Source organism: Ursus arctos, unplaced genomic scaffold, assembly GCF_023065955.2.
Source record: "Ursus arctos isolate Adak ecotype North America unplaced genomic scaffold, UrsArc2.0 scaffold_24, whole genome shotgun sequence".
Taxonomy (NCBI): domain Eukaryota; kingdom Metazoa; phylum Chordata; class Mammalia; order Carnivora; family Ursidae; genus Ursus; species Ursus arctos.
The window spans coordinates 32,888,852-32,908,945 of NW_026622919.1; the positions used below are offsets into that span (position 1 = coordinate 32,888,852).

Here is a 20,094-nt window from a genome sequence, read left to right on the forward strand (position 1 = left end):
GGGGCAGGCGAAGGGAAAGAGGCAGAGGGAAAGGGAAAGGGAGAAGCTGAGCAAAGAGCCTTATGCAGGGCTCGATCCCAGGACCTTGGGATCATGACCTGAGTGGAAGGCAGCCGCTTAACCGACTGAGCCACCCAGCACCCCAAAATGAATTCTTACGATAAATGTGTGGAGAAGAAGTAAGAAAAGTGGATTCTTCTTAGTGTACAGTCTCCTCTTCTGGGCCATTTGACCTTTCTATGTCTTATCCTAAGGATCCTTGTGCTTTCCTCTTGGGAACTTTTATTTTCCCAGCCATATCTAAATTTCATAAGATGCTCTACTTTGCATATAGCTTCGATTCTAGGATGCCTTCAATTGTGAGATCCATCATTGCTTTAAAATAACTTACCATTGGGGGTCAGAGGAGGGCAGTACATTAAATGCTTGGCTGATTGAATGTAGCCCAATTTCAGAAATAATAAAATGAGAAAATACAGTTGTATTTAATTTTTAATTATAAGGGAAAATAAACAAAAATTGGGTCATCCTTAATTCAGTTGCACATGTAGATTTTTTACACTCAATTAAAAAAAAAACTGAGACTATATTATTTTGGTGGCCTACCCTTGCCATTAAACTCACTTCCCCTTTACCTTAACTTACCTTGGTGACTATATTATAAGGGTATGTGTGGGTGTACCTACCTTGTTTACGGGTTCCTCTATTTGCAGCTTTTACTACTATAAACAGTGCTGTGAAGAACATTTCTTAGAACTAAATCTCTGCTTTTATCTGTGATTTTTTTCCCCCCTTCAGATGATGAAGTAGAATTTTTGGGTTAAAGAGAAAAAGCAAGTTAACTTTTATTTTGGCTATTAATCATCACTAAAATATAACTTTTTCTTCTTTATTAGTGAACACTTGTCCTGCTCTTTCACCTTTTTCTTGCATGGAGACAGCAATGTTTGTACCAGTGTGGAAATTAACCAACATCAACCTGTATACCTTCTTAGTGAAGAGCATATCACCCTTGCTCAACAGTCTAATAGCCCATTTCAAGGTAGATTATTTTACTGGCTTGGATATTTTGATCTCTTATTGTTTCAAGAAAACTCTTATTGCAATTGGTAATTTTTTTTTTTTAATTTTTATTTTGTTATATTAGTCTCCATACAGTACATCCCCAGTTTTTGATGCAATGTTCCATGATTGCAATTGGTAATTTTAAATTTTGGTATTTCTCCTGATCTTCAGCCTAGTGATGATTCTGATGTAGTTTATTTTCTTCTTCCCTATTAGAGTTTTAAATCAATGAAACAAGTTTTTTAAAACAAGTATTATTTTTAAAAAATTCTTTCACATGAATGATAGCATGTTTTAAAGTGTTCTTTTAAATAGCACTTAGCAGATATATATGTTTATGTTTTCAAGGTCATCTTTTGTGTCCAGTCACATAAGCCATTTTTAACATTGGTACATAGGGACTTTGATATTTATACAAGATTGCTGATTTGTTTTTAAGGACTGACAGTGTGGTCTTGTTTTAATTCTAACCCTAGGATTTGCTTTTTAAAAATTTACATGGCAGTACATAATAAAAGTACTTAGATTTATACTCACGCACACACACTCAGTTTTTCTTCAAATTGCTTTTTCTTACTGGAAATCAAGAGAAGTTGAAGGATATACATATAACCCCAACTCATGTTGAAATTCTTACCAACTAGGATTTTTTGGGTGGACAAAATTTTAAGATTTATAGTAAATTAAATATTGTGCTTTATCTTCACAGTAATGAAGTATAATAAATTTTTCTCTGAAATGATTGTTATGAGTTTCCTTTTCTTTTTTAGATTACATAATTACTTGTCAAACTATTCAATGTGATCTTATTTGGTGTACCAGTCTTCAGTTACTTACTTGATGTCTGTCTTGGGTTTCTAGTAATCTTAAGCCCATTTGGACTAAATGGCACTCTCACAGGACAAGCATTCAAGATGTCTGATTCAGCTACCAAAAAATTGATTGGTGAATGGAAACAATTCTATCCTATCTCATCTTGCTTAAAGGAGATGTCTGAAGAAAAACAGGAAGATATGGATTGGGAAGATGATTCTTTAGCTGCAGTAGAAGTTCTTGTTGGTACGGATTCTGAGTAGTAATTTTAAGGGGAAAATATGTGACTGTGTACTAGTTAGATTTTGCTGAATAATAATTCCAATACCTTAGTGCCTTTCAGCATTAAACATTTGTTTCTTTGTTTTCTCCTCACATTACATAAGGGCTGCATGTTGGTTGTGGTTTGGCTTCTTGTATTTTGTCATTCTATAATGTAGGGTCATTGAATACCCACTATCTGGGACATGCTGTTCTTACAAGAACAGAGGAATATTAAGGACTTAGTGTAACTATGTAAGTATATTTAAAGCTTCTGCTAGGATATGATGTATGTTACATCTGCTCATACTCCATTAGACAAAACTAGTCACTTTGGCCTGCCAAAGTCATTGGGGCAAGGAAATATATTCCACCTAGAGATAAGCATACTAAAGGTGGGAAGAAGATAACTGTGAATGAGTAACATTTGGAAGCTGGAAAGTTGACCACCTGTGTTAAGTAGTATTTTAACATTTGGTAAAACTGTTACCTCTGATAACTTTTAAAAGGTAGAAAATGCACCTAAAGAACTCGTGGCTTTGATCTGCTCTGCCCAGGTCAGCTCTTTTCATATTGGCTCTTCTCTATGTGTCTTCTCATTCAGGGACCCAGATTAACAAGGTAAATTATATTTGGGACATGCTCATCTTGAGGGAAAGGACAGGAATAAGAGAGGCTGCACTGATCTTGCAAGCACATTTAAAGCTCCTGTTGGGATCTGGTGTATATCACATGCAGGTCACTCAGCCTAGCCTAACAATGGAGTGAATAGGTATACTCCATGTTAGAGAGATGGGGGAGGTGTGGGGAATGTATAATTGAGCAGATTATTAGGATTAGAATCTGCAGCAGTGTTTAATGGAATCATATGGCAATGTTACAATATGAACATTGCCTTATTCATGTTTTTGTTTTTTTTTTTTTTTAAATAAAAAGAATACCAGTATTGAATTTCAATAAATGCATTACTACCAGGGTAGTTGTGACAAAACCAGAAACAAAACACAATCATATATTAGGCTTTCATAAAAAGATCTATGAAGAAGAAAGCAGGAAACGGTCCATAATTCTAGTGCCCAGATTACCTTTGTTAAACTTAAAAACTTTTTTTTTAAATAATACACTTTATAGTTTGTCAGATTTGCAAATAAAGACTTAAAAGTAATACACTCTCATGGTTAGAAAATCCAAAAATGAAAAGAGAAAGCTGCTTGCTTCTGAGTCTCTCACTGAAGGTAACCACTAAATCTTCTCGTAGTTTCTTCCAAAAAACATTGTGCCAAAAGGAAAATATATTTATAAAAATACATTAAATATATTTTTATTTTAGTTAAACAAATACAATCATATGTAATTTTCCATTACAGCACTTTTGAGTGAACCTAACCCCACTATAGTCACAGTGGTAATTTATTTTCTTGTCCATTATTTTTTCCTTTCAGCTGGTGTCCGAATGATCTACCCAGCATGCTTTGTTCTAGTCCCTCAGTCAGACATTCCTACTCCTAGCTCTGTGGGATCCTCTCACTGTTCAGCTTCTTGCTTGGGTGTCCACCAAGTGCCTGCTTCCACAAGAGATCCTGCTATGTCTTCAGTTACTCTTACACCACCTACATCTCCTGAGGAAGTCCAAACAGGTATTGTATCAATCTGTTTCATGATCACTAGTTATAAATCTCTTGTCCTGAATATATCAGCACTTAAAAAATAATTATTTTGAAGTAATTTCAGACTTACTGAGAAGTTTCCATGTAAAGTACAAAGAACTCCCTCAGCCAGATTTCCAAAATGTTAGCATTTGTTCCATCACCCTCACTAGATGTATACATTCGTTATCATTGGTCTTTTTCTCAACCATTTGGGAACAAGCTGCAGACACAATGCCCCATTGCGCTCAGGTACTCAGTGTATTTCCCAAACTTTAGAACACTCTCCTATATATCTACCATTTAATCCTCAAAGTCAGGAAGTCAACATTGATATAACACTACCATCAAGTTTATGTCCTCTGGATTTTTTGCTTTCTGTATTTTAAGTAAAGTAACATGCTTTTTGCCTCAAAATTACATGGAGGCATACCAGATAGATGTGGAGTACATTGTATAACAAATTAACAAGCAAAAAAACCAACCCCCCCCAAAAACAAAAAAAACAAAAAGAAAAACCCAAACACAAATAATGTTACTTTAAATGTACTTTTTTTCTTCTATAGCCTACTCTTTTTTTTCTTCTTTCTCTTTTTTTTAAAATTAACATATAATGTATTATTTGTTTCAGGGGTACAGGTCTGTGATTCATCAGTCTTACACAATACACAGTGCTCACCAAAACACATACCCCCCCCATTGTCCATCACCCAGCCACCCCATCCCTCCCACACCCCTCCATTCCAGCAACCTTCAGTTTGTTTCCTGAGATTAAGAGTCTCTTATGGTTTGTCTCCCTCTCTGGTTTCATCTTGTTCATTTTTTCCTCTCTTCCCCTATGATCCTCTGCCTTGTTTCTCAGATTCCACATATGAGTGAGATCATATGATAATTGTCTTTCTCTGATTGATTTATTTCGTCCTATAGCCTATTCTTTTTTGTTTTCAGTTGATCCTCAGTCCGCCCAGAAGTGGGTCAAATTTTCTTCAGTATCTGATGGCTTCAACTCTGATAGTACTAGCCACCATGGTGGGAAAATACCCAGAAAATTAGCAAATCATGTGGTGGATAGAGTTTGGCAAGAATGCAATATGAACAGAGCACAGAACAAGTATGTAATTTCATTTTCGAGTTTAAAATATTGCGTGTCGGTAGTTACTTGTACAGAGATATTTTAAGTATATATAGTCATTTGTATGACTTTATAAATCTGATTTTTGAACTTCAATTTTAATGTTTAATTCATGGTTCTAGAAAACCTTATGAATTCTAAAGAATTTTCTAATTTCAAATCTTAGGAGGAAATATTCAGCTTCATCAGGTGGTCTATCTGAAGAAGAGATACCTGATAAAGTAGCATCCTGGGATTTTGTTGAAGCCACACAAAGAACAAATTGCAGCTGTTTGAGGTAGTTTTGTTTTTTTTCCCAGTTGATTGGTGTCTGTATACGTGTGTGTGATAGCTTCTTATGCTGTTGAATACTTAGGTAAGCTAGCTCAAAGTGAGACCTAAGCACAATGTGTGAGGATTTTTTTTCAAAAGAAAATTTGAGGGAAAAAAAATTCAGTGACTTGGAGCTGATTATAGAAGTACCTACAATGTATGCCATAGTCTTTACACAGTTACCAGAGCTGAACTGTGAAGGCTTGGTTTTACAACTAAATAAAAGAGAATTTTATCCCGGATTATAGTATGTATAGTATCTATAAGTTAAATGGTACACAAGTCTCTTGAGAAAAGAGTTCACAGATGGCACAGTGCCTGAGAAATTTCTCCCATAGGTTCTCATAAAAAGGTGACATACACTAGGTGAAAATTTCTGCAATCCTTTTTATAGTAAATATGGTATTAGGTTTTGCGCAGCAGTTTCCTATAACATCCTTTTGGGCAAACGGCAGGTGAAATGTTGAAATAAGATTCAGAAAGTATGATTCTACAAGGGTTTGAAGCTGCACTGTTAAAATACAAACTTTCTAATAGACTACATTGGTTAAAGATTAATAGAAGAATGGATGAACTTGAAATTCTTTTGGCAATTTTATTTCTATGTTGGAGACTTTGAGATTTGGTTATCAGAAGCATTCAGATTATATTGCCTAGAGTTTATTATTTTATTCTAAAATGAAAGGTAGATCATATGCTTTTGCAATTTTGTAAACAAATAATGGCACTAACATCCCTTACCAGAACTTGTGAGCTAACAGTTGGTTACTCTTTGGTCGCAGATGTGAGCCAAAGGACTGGAGTGCCTGTATGTTAGGGCCAAGGTTTTTCTTACATTAGCTTTGTTTGATTGAATACAGCGACAGAGGGGCACCGGGGTGGCTCAGTCGGTTAAGCGGCTGCCTTCAGCTCAGGTCATGATCCCGGGGTCCTGGGATCGAGCCCCGCATTGAGTTCCCTGCTCAGCTGGGGGTCTGCTTCTCCCTCTGCCTCAACCCCTGCTTGTGCATGCTCACTCACTCTCTTTCTTTCTCTCTCTCAAAATCTTAAAAAAGAGAGAGAATGGTAACAGACTCTCAACTTGTTCTGGTTTGTTTTTTTGCATAGGTTAGATGTATCTACATAGATTCTTCTATTAGAGACTATAATTTTTTAAAGTCTGACAACTGTGTTAAAAACTTGTCTGTTGCTGATAGATTGGAATAAAAATATAGATAGATTAGCTCTTGTTCAATAGTTTAAAATAGTTTAACACCATAGCCACTTGGACGGGCAGACCCAGACTTAATCTTCAAATATAGAGCTCCATAATGTTATTTGTCTGAGACCAGAGATCAGCAGCTATGATCCATTGGCCAAAATTGGCTCACTGCCTGTTTTCATATGGCCTGTGAGCTGAAAATGCCTTTTACATTTTTAAATAGTTGGAAGAAATCAAAGAAGAATATTTTGTGGCATGTGAAACTTACATGAAATTCAAATTTTAATGTCCATAAGATTTATTGGAACAGAGTCACATCTGTTCATTTACATGTCAACTGTGGCTGCTTTCACAGAGTTGAGTAGTTGTGACACAGACTGTATGGCCTCCAGAGCCTAAAATATTTACCATCTGGTCCTTTACAGAAAAAGTTTGCCAGTTCCTAGTCTCAGACCAGTAGAATGCTTAAATGAAATTAGGCTTTTCTTTCCATATATTGACGTTTTTATCAAGCGGCTCTTCTTTTTTAGTTCCCTACCTAGATTTTTGCTTTATTCTTCTTGAAAGATGAAACTTTTAAGTATATTTGTTTAAAATGGTTTTATTTATTTATTTTTAAGATTTTATTTATTTATTAGAGTGAGAGTGAGCAGGGGGAGCGGCAGAGGGAGAGGAGAAGCAAGCTCCCCGGTGTGCAGGGAGCCCGATGCAGGGCTTGATCCCAGGACCTTGAGATCATGACCTGAGCTGAAGGCAGACGCTTAACTGACTGAGCCACTCGGGCGCCCCTAAAATGGTTTTAGAGGAAGACCCTCAAAATGCATATTGGTAAACATAAGTTTAAGTTTAAATTCTTGGTTTCTAAGCTGAACTTTTGTTTTTCAAAACTTACTGTGTCTCGTATATCCAGAAATTCCTCCCAGGTATAGAGAGATTTGATACAATGAAATTTTGTATAATCTATACATGTGACTTATTTTGGTATATTTGCTCCTCTAGGAAATACAGAGTTTCTGATCATTTACTTTTTTTTTCCATTATTGAATTTTGTACTTCTAATTCCTCCTCCACTTCCCTCAAATCAGTTTCTCTTATTTAATTCTTAAATAAGGCCTAAAATAGATGTTGAGCCACTATGTGTATCATCTGCTGCCATAGAATATAGGAAGTAGGGCACACATTGATAACTTAACTGTGATAGTCAGCCAGTTTGCTGTCAAATCTATCTTTGCCTTTTCCCTACTCTGTTCTGTATTGCAGGGGATTACATTTCCTAGGCTCCTTTGCTTTCTACATGTGCTTGTTGTCCCCCCCCCCCAAGCTTTATTGAGGTATAATTGATAAATAGCATTGTGAGAGTTTAAAGTGTACAACATGATGATTTGGCTAGACCCAGTTGCTTTCTGGGTTTGGCTCTGTTAGGTGCTAACAGAAGATTGGTTGACGAGATGAGGAAGGAAGACAGTGTATTTCTCCACCCCTTTTTTGAGCCAACTCCAGAAGTAGTTCTGTGTCCTATTAATGGCCCCTTCTTCCGTGGTCCAGCTTACCACTGAACAGATCCCACTATGGTTCTAACACCATCCCAAGCTTGTTTGATCTGGTGATACTATTTCATCTTACTGCCCTTTTAGTTCAAGAAGTCATGGAAGCTCTCTGCTATTGGTAGTCTTTGAGATGCCTCATGTTCCTCTGTTTTTTGTAACTGATTCTCTATAGTAGATTTCCTCTACGTGAGACAGGACTGGACCCTGACTGATACGTTGATTTCTCTTAGAAATCAATTTGAAAAAAACTGCATAGTTACATAAGCAGTTTGCATGAGTATGTAATGTATGATTTGAAGATTTAAATTATATAAATAGAGCTGACGTTATCCTTGACCACTCTCAGTCTCTTTCCAAATGCTACTACCTTTCCCTAGAATTGACTGCTTGCCAATTAGGTATTATCTTTCCATAGTTTTTCTGTAGTTTTTTGTATGTGTTTTTCCTCTCAACACAAAAATATAATACGGGTATATTTGACAGCCTAAATTTTTCATTTAATGTGCCTTAGATCTTTCCATTTAATTACTTGTAGATCTGCCATATTATCTTTAAAAACGTCTTGGTATTCCACTGAATAGAAGTACCATAGTGTATGTAATCATTCTGGGTTTGATGGACAAATAGGTTGTTTCCAAAAGTTTTTGTTTGTATTTACTTAAAAAAAAATAATACTTCTGTGGCTGTCAATTATTTATTAGATATTTTTGAACACTTAATTTATGATAGATGTCCTAGGCTCAGATACACTAGTGAATAAGGCTCCTGCTATTATGAAGCCTGTGCACGGATGGGGTAGATGATAATTAAAAAAAAAAAAAGAATTTTTAATCTTTTTAGATTTTAAGAGTGATGAGTGCTAAGAAGGAAAAAAATTAGGTGGGTGATGTGATACAGAGTTGTGGGAGAGGGGGCTATTTAAGTACTTGTGAATTCAAAAAGATCCTACCAGTTTTACTCCCACTTTTTATATATAGAAGTACTGGTTTTTCTTGTGCTTTCACTATCTGAGAACGGTCCGTAAAATTATTTTTTTGCTACTAGAGTAAGTGAAAAGCATAAAATTGTTTTCATTGGCTTTTTTCAGTTATTAATAAAATTAAATACTGCATATTTATTGAAATTAAGCTTTAGTGTGATAGAGTGTTCTTAAGAAAATTAGCACTTAGCAAGCTATATAAATAGAAAGTGATACAATAAATTTCAGATGTTAACACTAAAATACACCTAGGTGGCTCAGTCGGTTAAGTGTCAACCTTCGGCTCAGGTCATCTCAGGGTCCTGGGATTGCATCCCACATCAGGCTCCCTGCTCAGTGGGGAGGCTGCTTCTCCTTCTCCCTCTCCTCTCCCCCTGCTTGTGCTTTCTTTCTCTCTCTCTGACAAATAAATAAAATATTTTTTAAAAAACTATTTTTTAACAACTGGAGCTATTTAATAATGGGATGGATGCCTTTCCTTATAAGGTAATGTGGGCCTTGTCATTGAAAGTATTCAGACAGGATGATCAGAGAAGGGATTATTCTACGTTGGAATAAACTACTGCTTGTTTTTTAATGACCAATTTTTTATAAAAAATTTTTAAATGCTAAATTTGAATAATTCATATAATGCACATGAAATAAAATTAAAAAGCTGAGTTCCCTCTCCTATATATGTATATAGCTCTGCCTGCTTTCTTTCATACGAATGGAATCATGCTATGTATACTGTTCTGCAACTTGCTTATTTTGATAAACGGTAATCGTGGGTATTTTTCTATGTTAGCACATACAGACCCAACTCTTTGTTTCTTTTAAGTTTATACTACTCCATAATACTATGAAGGTATAGTACTTTATTTGGGTATTCCCCTATGCTGCACTCTTGCTGAAGACTTTTTTTTTTTAGAGATTTTGTTTATTTATTTGAGAGAGTGAGAGACAGACCATGAGCAGGAGGGAGGGGCAGAGGGAGAGGGAGAAGCAGGCTCCCCACTGAGCAGGGAGCCCAATGAGGGGTTCGATCCCAGGACCCTGAGATCATGACCTGAGCCAAAGGCAGGTGCCTAACTGACTGAGCCACCCAGGTGTACCTTGCTGACGATTTTTAAAGCAAATCATAAATATCATTTCACTTCTTCAGTATGCAACTCTAATATTTTAATTTTGTTTTATCATTTTCTTACATAACTATAATTCCATTATCACACCTAATAAAAAGAATAGTATTTTATTAGTATCATCTCATACCTTATACAGATTTGTCTCAGAAATGTCTTTTTGTAGTTGGTTTGTTTGACAAGGACCTGGACAAAGAGTATAGATTTGGTTGTTAAGTCTTCTAGGTCTCTTTTGTAATCCCCTACCCCATTTTTATGACATGGATTTAGTTGGAGAAGCTGTGTCAGTTATGCTGTGGAATGTTCCACATTCTGGATTTCTCAATTTGTCATATATTGTAACTTGTTCTTTTAGTGTCCTTTAATTTCTTCCTTTATCCCTTGCATTTCTGTAAATGGAAATTAGTTCTAGAGCTGTGCTGTCCAGTTCTAGCTATGTTAGTAACCACTAGTGGCTATTTAAAATATTTGGATTTAAATACACTTGAAAATTCAGTTTCTCAGTTGAACTAGCCACCTATCAGGTCCTCAGTAGCCACTTAAAGAACATTTCCGTCATTACAGAAAGTTTTGTTGGACAGTGCTGATTTAGAGGCTTAATGCATTCATGTTCAGTTTTTTTAATTTTTAAATTTTATTTTTTAATTTTATTTTTGGGAGAGAGAGCACACACCTGAGCCATGGGTGGGGGGAGGGAGAGAGAGAATCTTAAGCGGGCTCCACATCCAGCACGCAGACCCTTCCACCGTGCTCAGTCCCAGGACCCTGAGATGATGACCTGAGCTGAAATCAAGGGTTAGATGCTCAACCAACTGAGCCCCTGAGGCATCCCTCAGGTTCAGTATTTTTGACGAGAATACTTCGTAGGTGGTGCAGTGTTGCTTTGTATTGTGTCACATCAGAAGACAAATGTCTTGTTGTTCCACTTTTAATAATGGGTTGAGATTGAGAAGGTGATGATCAGCCTGACCCCTCCTTGTAAAGTTTACCATATTTACTATGAATAAAGACAGTTTTTCTTCTTTCTTTGAAATCTCTAATCTCTTTCTTATTACATTGGCTGAAACTTTCAATACAATTATTGAATAGAAATGTTGGGTTAATATTTTTGCTTTGTTGCCATTTTTAGGGATGAATTATTTAGTCTTTTATCATTTAGTATGATATTAGTTGTTTTTCATACATGTCCTTTGTCAGATTTTTAGTCTGCATTTTGAGTCTTTTTGTAATGAATTATGTGTTGAATTTTGCCATATGTTTTTCTGTACTTACAGAGATAATTATATGGTTTTCTCTGTTATTCTGTTAATGTGATGAATAATATTGAATTCTATTGACTGTTATACTTTATATTCCTGGGACAGATATCATTTGCTCATGATGTATTATCCTTTTATATATTATTGGATTGCTAATATTTTGTTAATGATTTATATTCTTGAGGGATATTGTTCTATGATTTCCTTTTCTTTGATTTCTTTGATTTTGTTATCAGGTTAATGGTGGATTTTTCCTGTGTCTTTTTGATATAATTCCAGTTTTCTTTGATAACTTTCATGCTTTTTTCCCCCATGCATGTGTCCTAGACTCTGTACAGAAGGATGTTCAGCATGTTCCCTCAATAGAGAGGGTTCTTCAAAAAACTAACTACCTACAATTGCATTTGCATACTCTTTTTTGTTATTTCTGATATAACAAAACCATTAATAAAGTAGATTTTAAAAGAAAACTTAAAAAATCTAGTGAATACTGAATGCTTTTACTTCATGTCCCTCCACATTTTTGCCTTGTTTCTCAGTTTAAAAAAAAATGTTGTATATATCACTGTCAGCTGAGTTTAGAAATCTTAAGGTGCACAGTATTTTTACTACATTTAAATGTTAAACTCTGAAGTTCAATTACTAGGTTTTTAGGTGTATAGTTTTAAGTTTTCAGTTTCAGAATTGCTTCACAATATGAGGAAAATAATTCTTTTAGGCATTTTCTTTTCTAGTTAGCTGATTCTTTCTGTAGTGGTAAGCCTTGGGAGAAGGAAGGTAGATATACTGTGTGGAGTCCATCGGACAGTTGCAGTGCTATCCAGAATGATATAACTTCATTTCTGTACAATAAGTTTTTTGGCGGGTTGCTATAGGATTGTAGATGATGATTGCGCTCACCCAGGCTATTGTTCTGAAATATCAGGTACATTTGTGAATGAATGGATTTCAGATCTTTCTATACTTTATTATCTTAAAATAACTAGAATTTTAGCTCTATTTATTCAGATACTGAAATGTTTAGGTTACATAAGGTAAACCATGTTTGGTTATCTGATCACATAGCTATTAAATGAACAGAAGATCATATAGCTATTAAATGAGCAAAGGCTGTTATGAATCATTCTGCAGTTCTTAATTTTAGGTTGCTGAACAAAGTATTTTTTCCATGTAAATTCAAATCATTTACTTTTAGACTTATATGTAAAAAACCAAATATATGAATTGTTTAGTAGTGTTAACTTGTGTACTTTGATGTAATAGTGATACTATAAAAGTTAAACATTTCTTTTAACTTTTTAGGCACAAAAATCTCAAACCAAGAAATCCTGGACAACAAGGACAGGCACCATCTTTAAATCAGCAACAGCAAGTACTTCCTAAGCACAAGACCAATGAAAAACAAGAAAAGAGTGAAAAACCACAGAAACGCCCCTTGACTCCTTTTCACCATCGTGTATCTGTTAGTGATGATGTTGGCATGGATACAGATTCAGCTAGCCAAAGACTTGTGATCTCCGCTCCAGATAGTCAAGTGAGATTTTCAAACATCCGAACTAATGATGTAGCAAAGACTCCTCAGTTGCATGGCACCGAAATGGCAAATTCACCTCAGCCACCTCCACTTAGTCCTCACCCATGTGACGTGGTTGATGAAGGAGTGACTAAAACACCTTCAACTCCTCAAAGTCAACATTTTTATCAAATGCCAACACCAGATCCCTTGGTTCCTTCTAAACCAATGGAAGATAGGATAGACAGTTTATCCCAGTCTTTCCCAGCTCAATTCCAGGAAGCTGTAGAACCTACAATGTATGTTGGTACAGCAGTAAACTTGGAAGAAGATGAAGCTAATATAGCCTGGAAGTATTACAAGGTCCCAAAGAAAAAAGATGTAGAGTTTTTACCACCTCAGCTTCCAAGTGATAAATTCAAGGATGATCCAGTTGGACCTTTTGGACAGGAAAGTGTAACATCAGTTACAGAGTATGTATTTTTTTAATAGTCACTATTTATAATTTAAGGGTAGAAATGATGTAAGTTCTTAATACCAAGACTCCAGAATTGGTTTCAGGGTAGGATTTATAATAATAAATCTTTTAAATATTAGTTTTACATAACTTCTTTACAGTGTTTTTTTCCTCAGGGAACCTCTTTATTATGAAATATTAGTCACAAAAAAGTGGAGAAAATAATAGCACTTATCCATCAACCAACTTAAGTTTTTTTGCATATAATTAGAACCCCTCTGTACTATTTTTCTTCCTCCATTTTTCCTTCCTCTGTCCTAAATTTGGTATTTATATCATTTCTATACATGTTTTTAGACATGTAGCTCTAGTTAATTCATTTTAATTGCTTTATAGTGTTTCTTTGTTATGAATAATACATAATTTATCTACTTTCCTAAAGATGGACATGTTGGTTATTTTCAGTTTTCTCCAGTTATATAAGTGGAATTGTGCATATTTCCTTGTGTATTTGTATAAGATTTCTCTAGGGAGTACATCTAAAAATGGAATTGCTGGGCCTGAGGGTATGCCCATATTCTGCATTAATGGTGATTGCCAGGTTTGCTCTCCACCTATACCATTTTACATCCTTATCAACCAGCAGAGTGTGAGAATGGTGTTTTTCCTCTAGTGTTTGGTATTATGAGACTTTCAATTTAGTTAATCTTCTATGTGCAGATTGGCATCTTATTGTCTTAATGCATGTTTTCCAGATTCCTAGCAAGATTAAGCATTATTTAAAATGTTCATTGGACATTTAGATTGCTTCTGTGAACTGTCTGCATATCATATTTTTTAGTCTTATTTTTCCTTTTTCCCCCCAATTCTTTGCGTGTTCTGGCTATTAATCTTACATTAGTTACATGTGTTACAGTTATCTTCCTCCATTCTGTGGATTGCCTTTGTCCACTTTATGTGTGGCATACTTTGGGTGGGAAACTTTTTTGGGTCTTCCTTTACTATGTTATTCTGATTACATTTATATTCTGTCCAGTAAGTCTTTTGCATTTTTTCTATAGATTTTCTAAAAGGTGAAAATCAACCAACAAAACACCATTATATTCATTAAAACTGTCTTCTGACCAGTGCAAGACCAAGTAGCGTGCAAAGATTGTATTTCTTCTCTGTTAGTCCGTTGTCAGCAAAAGTATTTAGGGTCTTCTCTTTAGCTTAGAATTCTAAAATTTCACAAGAGCATGTGCAGGTATAGTGATCTTTTGTTTAGTCTTTGTATTGGGCATTTGCAGTGGGCTGGTTCAGTTTGAAGTCTTTTTTTTTTGTCCCGGGAAGTTCTCTTCTTGGATAATATCTGCATTTTTTACCCGTTCTCTTTGTAACCTCTGTGATTCATATGTTGAGTTTCTGTATTTTCTCTCATTTTCTATTTTTTTTTCCTTTGTATTCGAAAGGGATTCCTCAAATTTCTTCCAGCTCTTTCTTGAAGTCTTAATATTTGTTGCTCATGTTTTCTTATTTCTAAATTTTTTAAAAAATAGCATCCCCTTGTTTAATGTTCTGTAATTTTTTAGAATTACTTTATTTTCATCTTTTTACTATGCTGCTTCTCATCACTTTTTTTTATAATTACTTCATTCACTTTTTTTTTTTTTTTTTTGAGGGAGAGTGAAGAGAAGGAGAGAGAAAAAGAGGGAGGGGGAGAAAATGGTGGGGGGAGAGGAAGAGAGAATCTTAAGCAGGTTCCGTGCTCAGTGTGATGCCCAAGCCCAACGTTGTGGTGGGGGGAGCTCAATCTAACAATCCTGAGATCATGACCTGAGCTGAAATCAAGAGTCAGACACTTAACTGGCTCAGCCACCTATGTGCCCCTCTTCATACACATTTTAGAATGAAGGAATAGGGGAGCTGATTGGCAGGCCTTACTCATTCAGTAAATAATTTAGTATATACTATGTATCAGTTCTGTACACTGCTTTATGATAACCATGTTGGGGATGACTTGGAAGGGAGGCCTGGTACCTAAAATTCCAGAATGAAGAGGATGTCAGATCTTGGGTCTTCACCCAAGAAGAGAATACTCATTTTTCTTATAGAAGGAACTCTTCTTTTCCCTCCATTTTCAGCTCTTATTTTTCAATTCTGTCTAGAGATACAGGTCCAAATTTTCTCTGATTTTTTGGGGCAGTTTGGCTCTCTTGTTGTTTATATAGGTTGCCTGTAGTCCCCTCTTGCATATTCTAGGCCATGACCTTTCTCTGCTGTGTTTTGTTGATTTTGAGCTTCCCTGAGACTAAGTAAAATGGCCAATTTGTAGCCTCTCTCATTTTCCCTACTGTTAAAAGATTTATTTTCTTCTAATATTTCTAATTATTTTAGTAAACAAACCTGTGTGCCTTATCTAGCTCTTTGAATCTTAAAAGTATTCTAGTATTGTTTTTTAATTAAAATTAATCTGGATTTGAAATTTAGGGACTTTAGGATACCCTTATGATCATGGAAGAAAACTAGCTTATTTAATAGTTAGGAGGACTCTTGAAAGCAATTGATGCCTTGGTAACAAGTCTCAAAGGATCTTAGTCTTACTTGTGCTGGATGTAATATAAAAGTCCTCAACTGTTGTCTGAAACTACTGTTGGTCTCTCTGTTTCTGTACTTCTCTACATATATTCTGTACACAGTAAAGTGATCATTATAAGTTAAATGTTACGTTACTCATTTGCTTAAAACCCTTGAGGAGTTTCCCTTTACATTCAGAATAAAATCCAAACTCTTTTTCCTCATCTGTAATATTCTACCCAGTTCCTGCCTAGCTAGTTCTTCAGTCTTATTTTTACTACTCTCCTGTTTGCTTCCTTCTTTCTTTCCATCAGCTTTCTTGCTGTTTCTTCAGAAAGCCAAGCTCATTCCTAATGGCCTTTAGAATTGTATTACAGATGGGGAAACAGCTCACCCCTTCTTATTTAGCCCTGCTGAAAAGTTACCTTCTCAGGAGGTATTTTCCTGACCATTTTATCTAAACTATGGCTTTTCTTCCCTCCCCAGATCACTACCTATCTTGTACACCGCTTTCATTTTTTCTTTATATAGATCATCTGAAATTACATTATGTATCTGTTAATGATCTTTTCCCTATTAAAATGTAAACTTTATGAGGGCAAGGACTGTATGTCTTGTTTACTGCTATGTTCCTCTCGCATACACACACAGACACATACACACACCTGTAGAACGATTCTGGGTCCATAGTAGACATTCAGCAAATGTTTGGATAAATGAAACAACAGTATGGCCCTAGGGTTACTTTGTGATTCTAGAACTTGTTTTCTCTCTAGATTATATTTTCTTATTTAATGTATATAAAATGTAGCATTATGAATATTTTTAGTTTTACAAACTTAAAGGGTGAGTTTTTATGGGCACATCATATTCATAAGATCCAAGAGTCCTAGCCATAACTTTAAATAAGTGTATTAGCTACTTGTGTGCATGAACATCTGTAAGTGAAATGAAGGTCTCTTAGAAGTTAATACAGTTTAACCTTAGAATCTGTTCTGAAATTATTTGACATTTTTCTCACTGAATATGAATGAGAATGAAGAAGCATAATGTAGAAAGGTAGCATGCAGAGTAGAATGGTGCTGGGTCATGATTATGTAAATTAAGAAAATAACATGCTTCTGTTCCTGGTCACCATTTTTTTTCTTCATAAAAAGAAAGGAAAAGACTGAATAAAAGGTTTTGTTTTGTTTTTTTTTTTAATTCTGTGTCTCATGCGAGTATTGTTTTGGTTTCATTACTAAAATGTGTATTGTGTCACAATTTACTTTTAGATAGAATCCTTTTTATTATTATAGTAGATTAGAATATGAAAAATACCACAAAAAAGTCAACACTCAGCTGCTTGAAATATGAATTAAAATATTTATGGAATATAATTGTTTTATACTTGATAGGTTAGAAGTTTTTTGGTGTTATGTTTTAATCATCTGGATGATTCTTTCCTTTTGTAGTTAACTATTCTGTGGCTGTAGTTCTCAACTGGGGCAGTTTCTTACTCCCCCACTCATGCCTTCCCATGACATTTGGCAGTGTTAAAAGACCGTTTAGATTGTCACAGCTTGGGGGGGGGGTGACGCTCTTTGGTAGGTGGAGGCCAGGGATGCTGCTAAATATCCTACCATATGTATATATATATGGTAGGATATATATATATATATATATGGCACAGTCCCTAACAGCAAAGCCCATATATATATATATGGTAGGATATATATATATATATATATATATATATATATATATATATATGGCACAGTCCCTAACAGCAAAGCCCAAAATGTTAATAGTGTTGAGGTGCTTTAATAGCATGAATCATTTTGAAGAGAAATTTGAACTCTAGAATAAATTACTTAATTAGATAGGCCAAACCTGTTTACTGATTAGTTTTACTAGGGAGATTCCCCAAGTAAAATACCTGGCATGGGCTTTAGGGTTTGCATTATGCTAAAGCTAAAGTTTTGTTTTGTTTTGTTTTGTTTTCATATGTTAAAAGGATCTTGTTTGGATAACTTAGTGATTCTGGTTCTGTTATTAATGTTACTTGAGATAGGATGTCGTGAGGCTCATCAGTCAGATGATATCCCCGTCATTAAAATAAATTCTATGAATTAATAGTCTCTCAATGGTATTTAAACAATCTTAAATTTTTTCTAGAAGCATTGGGTTGCTTTAAAGCTATAATATGATCTTTTCTAGTCAGAGTAATCCATTCAGAAGCCTAGATTTTTAATATAAGTAAATTTCTGAATTCTTATTAGACATTGTAAATTTCTAATCTTTTTCCATACTCTCTGAGTTTTGAAAGTGTATTTAAATATATGGCAGTTAATTAGGGGGCTCCTGTAACTCCTGTATTCTTTCAACCTTAGAAACATTATCTTTCTTTTTAAATTCATACTCCTCAAAGATAGATTTTCTCTGTTTGAATAAAACTGAAGTTTCTCTAATATACAAGATGCCGTAAGGCACTGTCAGAGTATAAAATAAATTTGGTTTGGCCCTAAATGAAATTGTAATCTAATGGAAAATAACCTTAAATTCTCTGATAGAAGTATACATAAAATATATTAGGGGTGGAGAACCAGAGTAAAGAATAATTTAATTGCTTTTATGAAGATCCAGAAGTTTTATGTAGTTTGGTATGGATAGATTATCTGGTGTTGCTTACTAGTTTGGTATGTCATGATGAGAAAGGAGACCTGAAAGGTGGGGGTAGGGCTATATAACAGAACAGCAAAATATTGCTTATAAGCTTATGTATTATGTATTATCCTTGAGCTGATAGGGACACTGTTGGAAGCTTTTTTGAGGTAGATAAAATAACAGGGTTTTTAGAAAATAAGGATTTTAGAAATATTAACCAAGTACCATTATTGAAAGATTATTTAAATGAAGAGATAGATATTTTTGAAAGGACATCAGTTTGGACATCTTGACTAGCTCAGATATAAGGTGATTGAGGGCCCAAGGAAAATCAGAAAGAGATTGTTAGGGATGTGTGGATTTTGTGGATGTAGAGTAGACTAAAGAACTTTACGGCCCATTGAATAGTAAAGTAGGGGAGTAACAGAAGAGTTAAAGACCAGCGTATTTACTTTATGAGGGAAAGAGGAGGAAAAACAGGTTTGAATGCTACTTTTCTACTTTTTTACTTAATTTAGACTAAATCTTAAACTTAATTTTTGTAATTTTTTAAAGCGAAAGAAACTGTAATCCCTTGTTATCTTGAAGGAGAGGGATTGGGAAATTTAAATGTCTCAGTTATGCCTTTGTGTACAATATGACTTTTAACTATGTGCTTGTAATACACATACATTGTAAATTTGTGAATTCAGTTTTAGGAGCCTGCTTAAAGATTCAGTCAGGCAGTTGTGTCTGAAGCCTAGAAGAAAACTTACATTAACCCAGTTGGAGTAATATCGAGGCAAAGGGGGGCAAGAATGTATCAGTAGAAATTTAAAAAGAAACATTTTTTAAATAAAAATTGACTTTTACAGGTGTGTGTCTTTTTAGAAAGTGATGAAGGAGAGATTTGGACGTCTTTCATTTATATTAAGTGAAAACTCAATTTCCATTTGGTGTAAATTAAGTTTTCCATTGATTGCTGTTAAAGGGTGGCAGTGTGCTTCCGTGATAGGTGGATAAACAAAAGAAAGCAATACTCTTGGTTTTTCTAATTAATTTTAGGTGGTGTTGGCTGCCTAACTAGTACAGAGTAATAGGATTCATCATTTCTAAGCACCTCCCCTATTCTCAGACTCTGTCAGTGTGCAGCAGTTGATGCCATATTTTTCAGCAACTACTTTAAAGCAAAATTCCTTTATTAATTTCTTAGAATTTGTTCGAGGAGAGAGACGTTGGGGTGGTGCATAGCATATCCTACATACAGGATATACACACCCGTGGCTATCCTCTTTTTGCTTCTTGTTATTTTTAGTTTCTCTATTAGTGATGGCACCTATTTTGGAAGAGTGGCTTTTAAGACCTTTTAAGTTTTAAAAGTAGCAAAATTTCTGCAAAGAAACATTACAGTTTTTTAATACCATTTTTCAAGGGTTTAGCACTTAGTTCTAGTAGTATTTGTGATTGCTTAAAATAGTCTTCTGATTCAGAGGGAAAAATTTCTAAACCCTGAGCAAGGAAGAACTATACTTGAGCGTATTTGTATTATGTTTGGTAGTCAGGCTACATACATCAGGATATTTTAACCATAGCGTTCGTTGGTAGAA

At 34.9% G+C, this 20,094-nt stretch overlaps 1 protein-coding gene across 2 annotated transcripts in view; it reads left to right on the plus strand.

Annotated features, from left to right (window-relative positions):
- Positions 1-20,094, plus strand: part of MED13 (mediator complex subunit 13) — a 270,369-nt gene that overhangs the window by 203,585 nt on the left and 46,690 nt on the right. For both annotated transcript variants that reach the window (XM_048223687.2, XM_026517486.4), the window contains 6 exons: positions 897-1,042; positions 1,927-2,124; positions 3,582-3,776; positions 4,734-4,896; positions 5,084-5,194; positions 12,639-13,322. In XM_048223687.2, the coding sequence (XP_048079644.1) occupies positions 897-1,042; positions 1,927-2,124; positions 3,582-3,776; positions 4,734-4,896; positions 5,084-5,194; positions 12,639-13,322 (1,497 nt within the window). The remainder of the gene's footprint in view (positions 1-896; positions 1,043-1,926; positions 2,125-3,581; positions 3,777-4,733; positions 4,897-5,083; positions 5,195-12,638; positions 13,323-20,094) is intronic.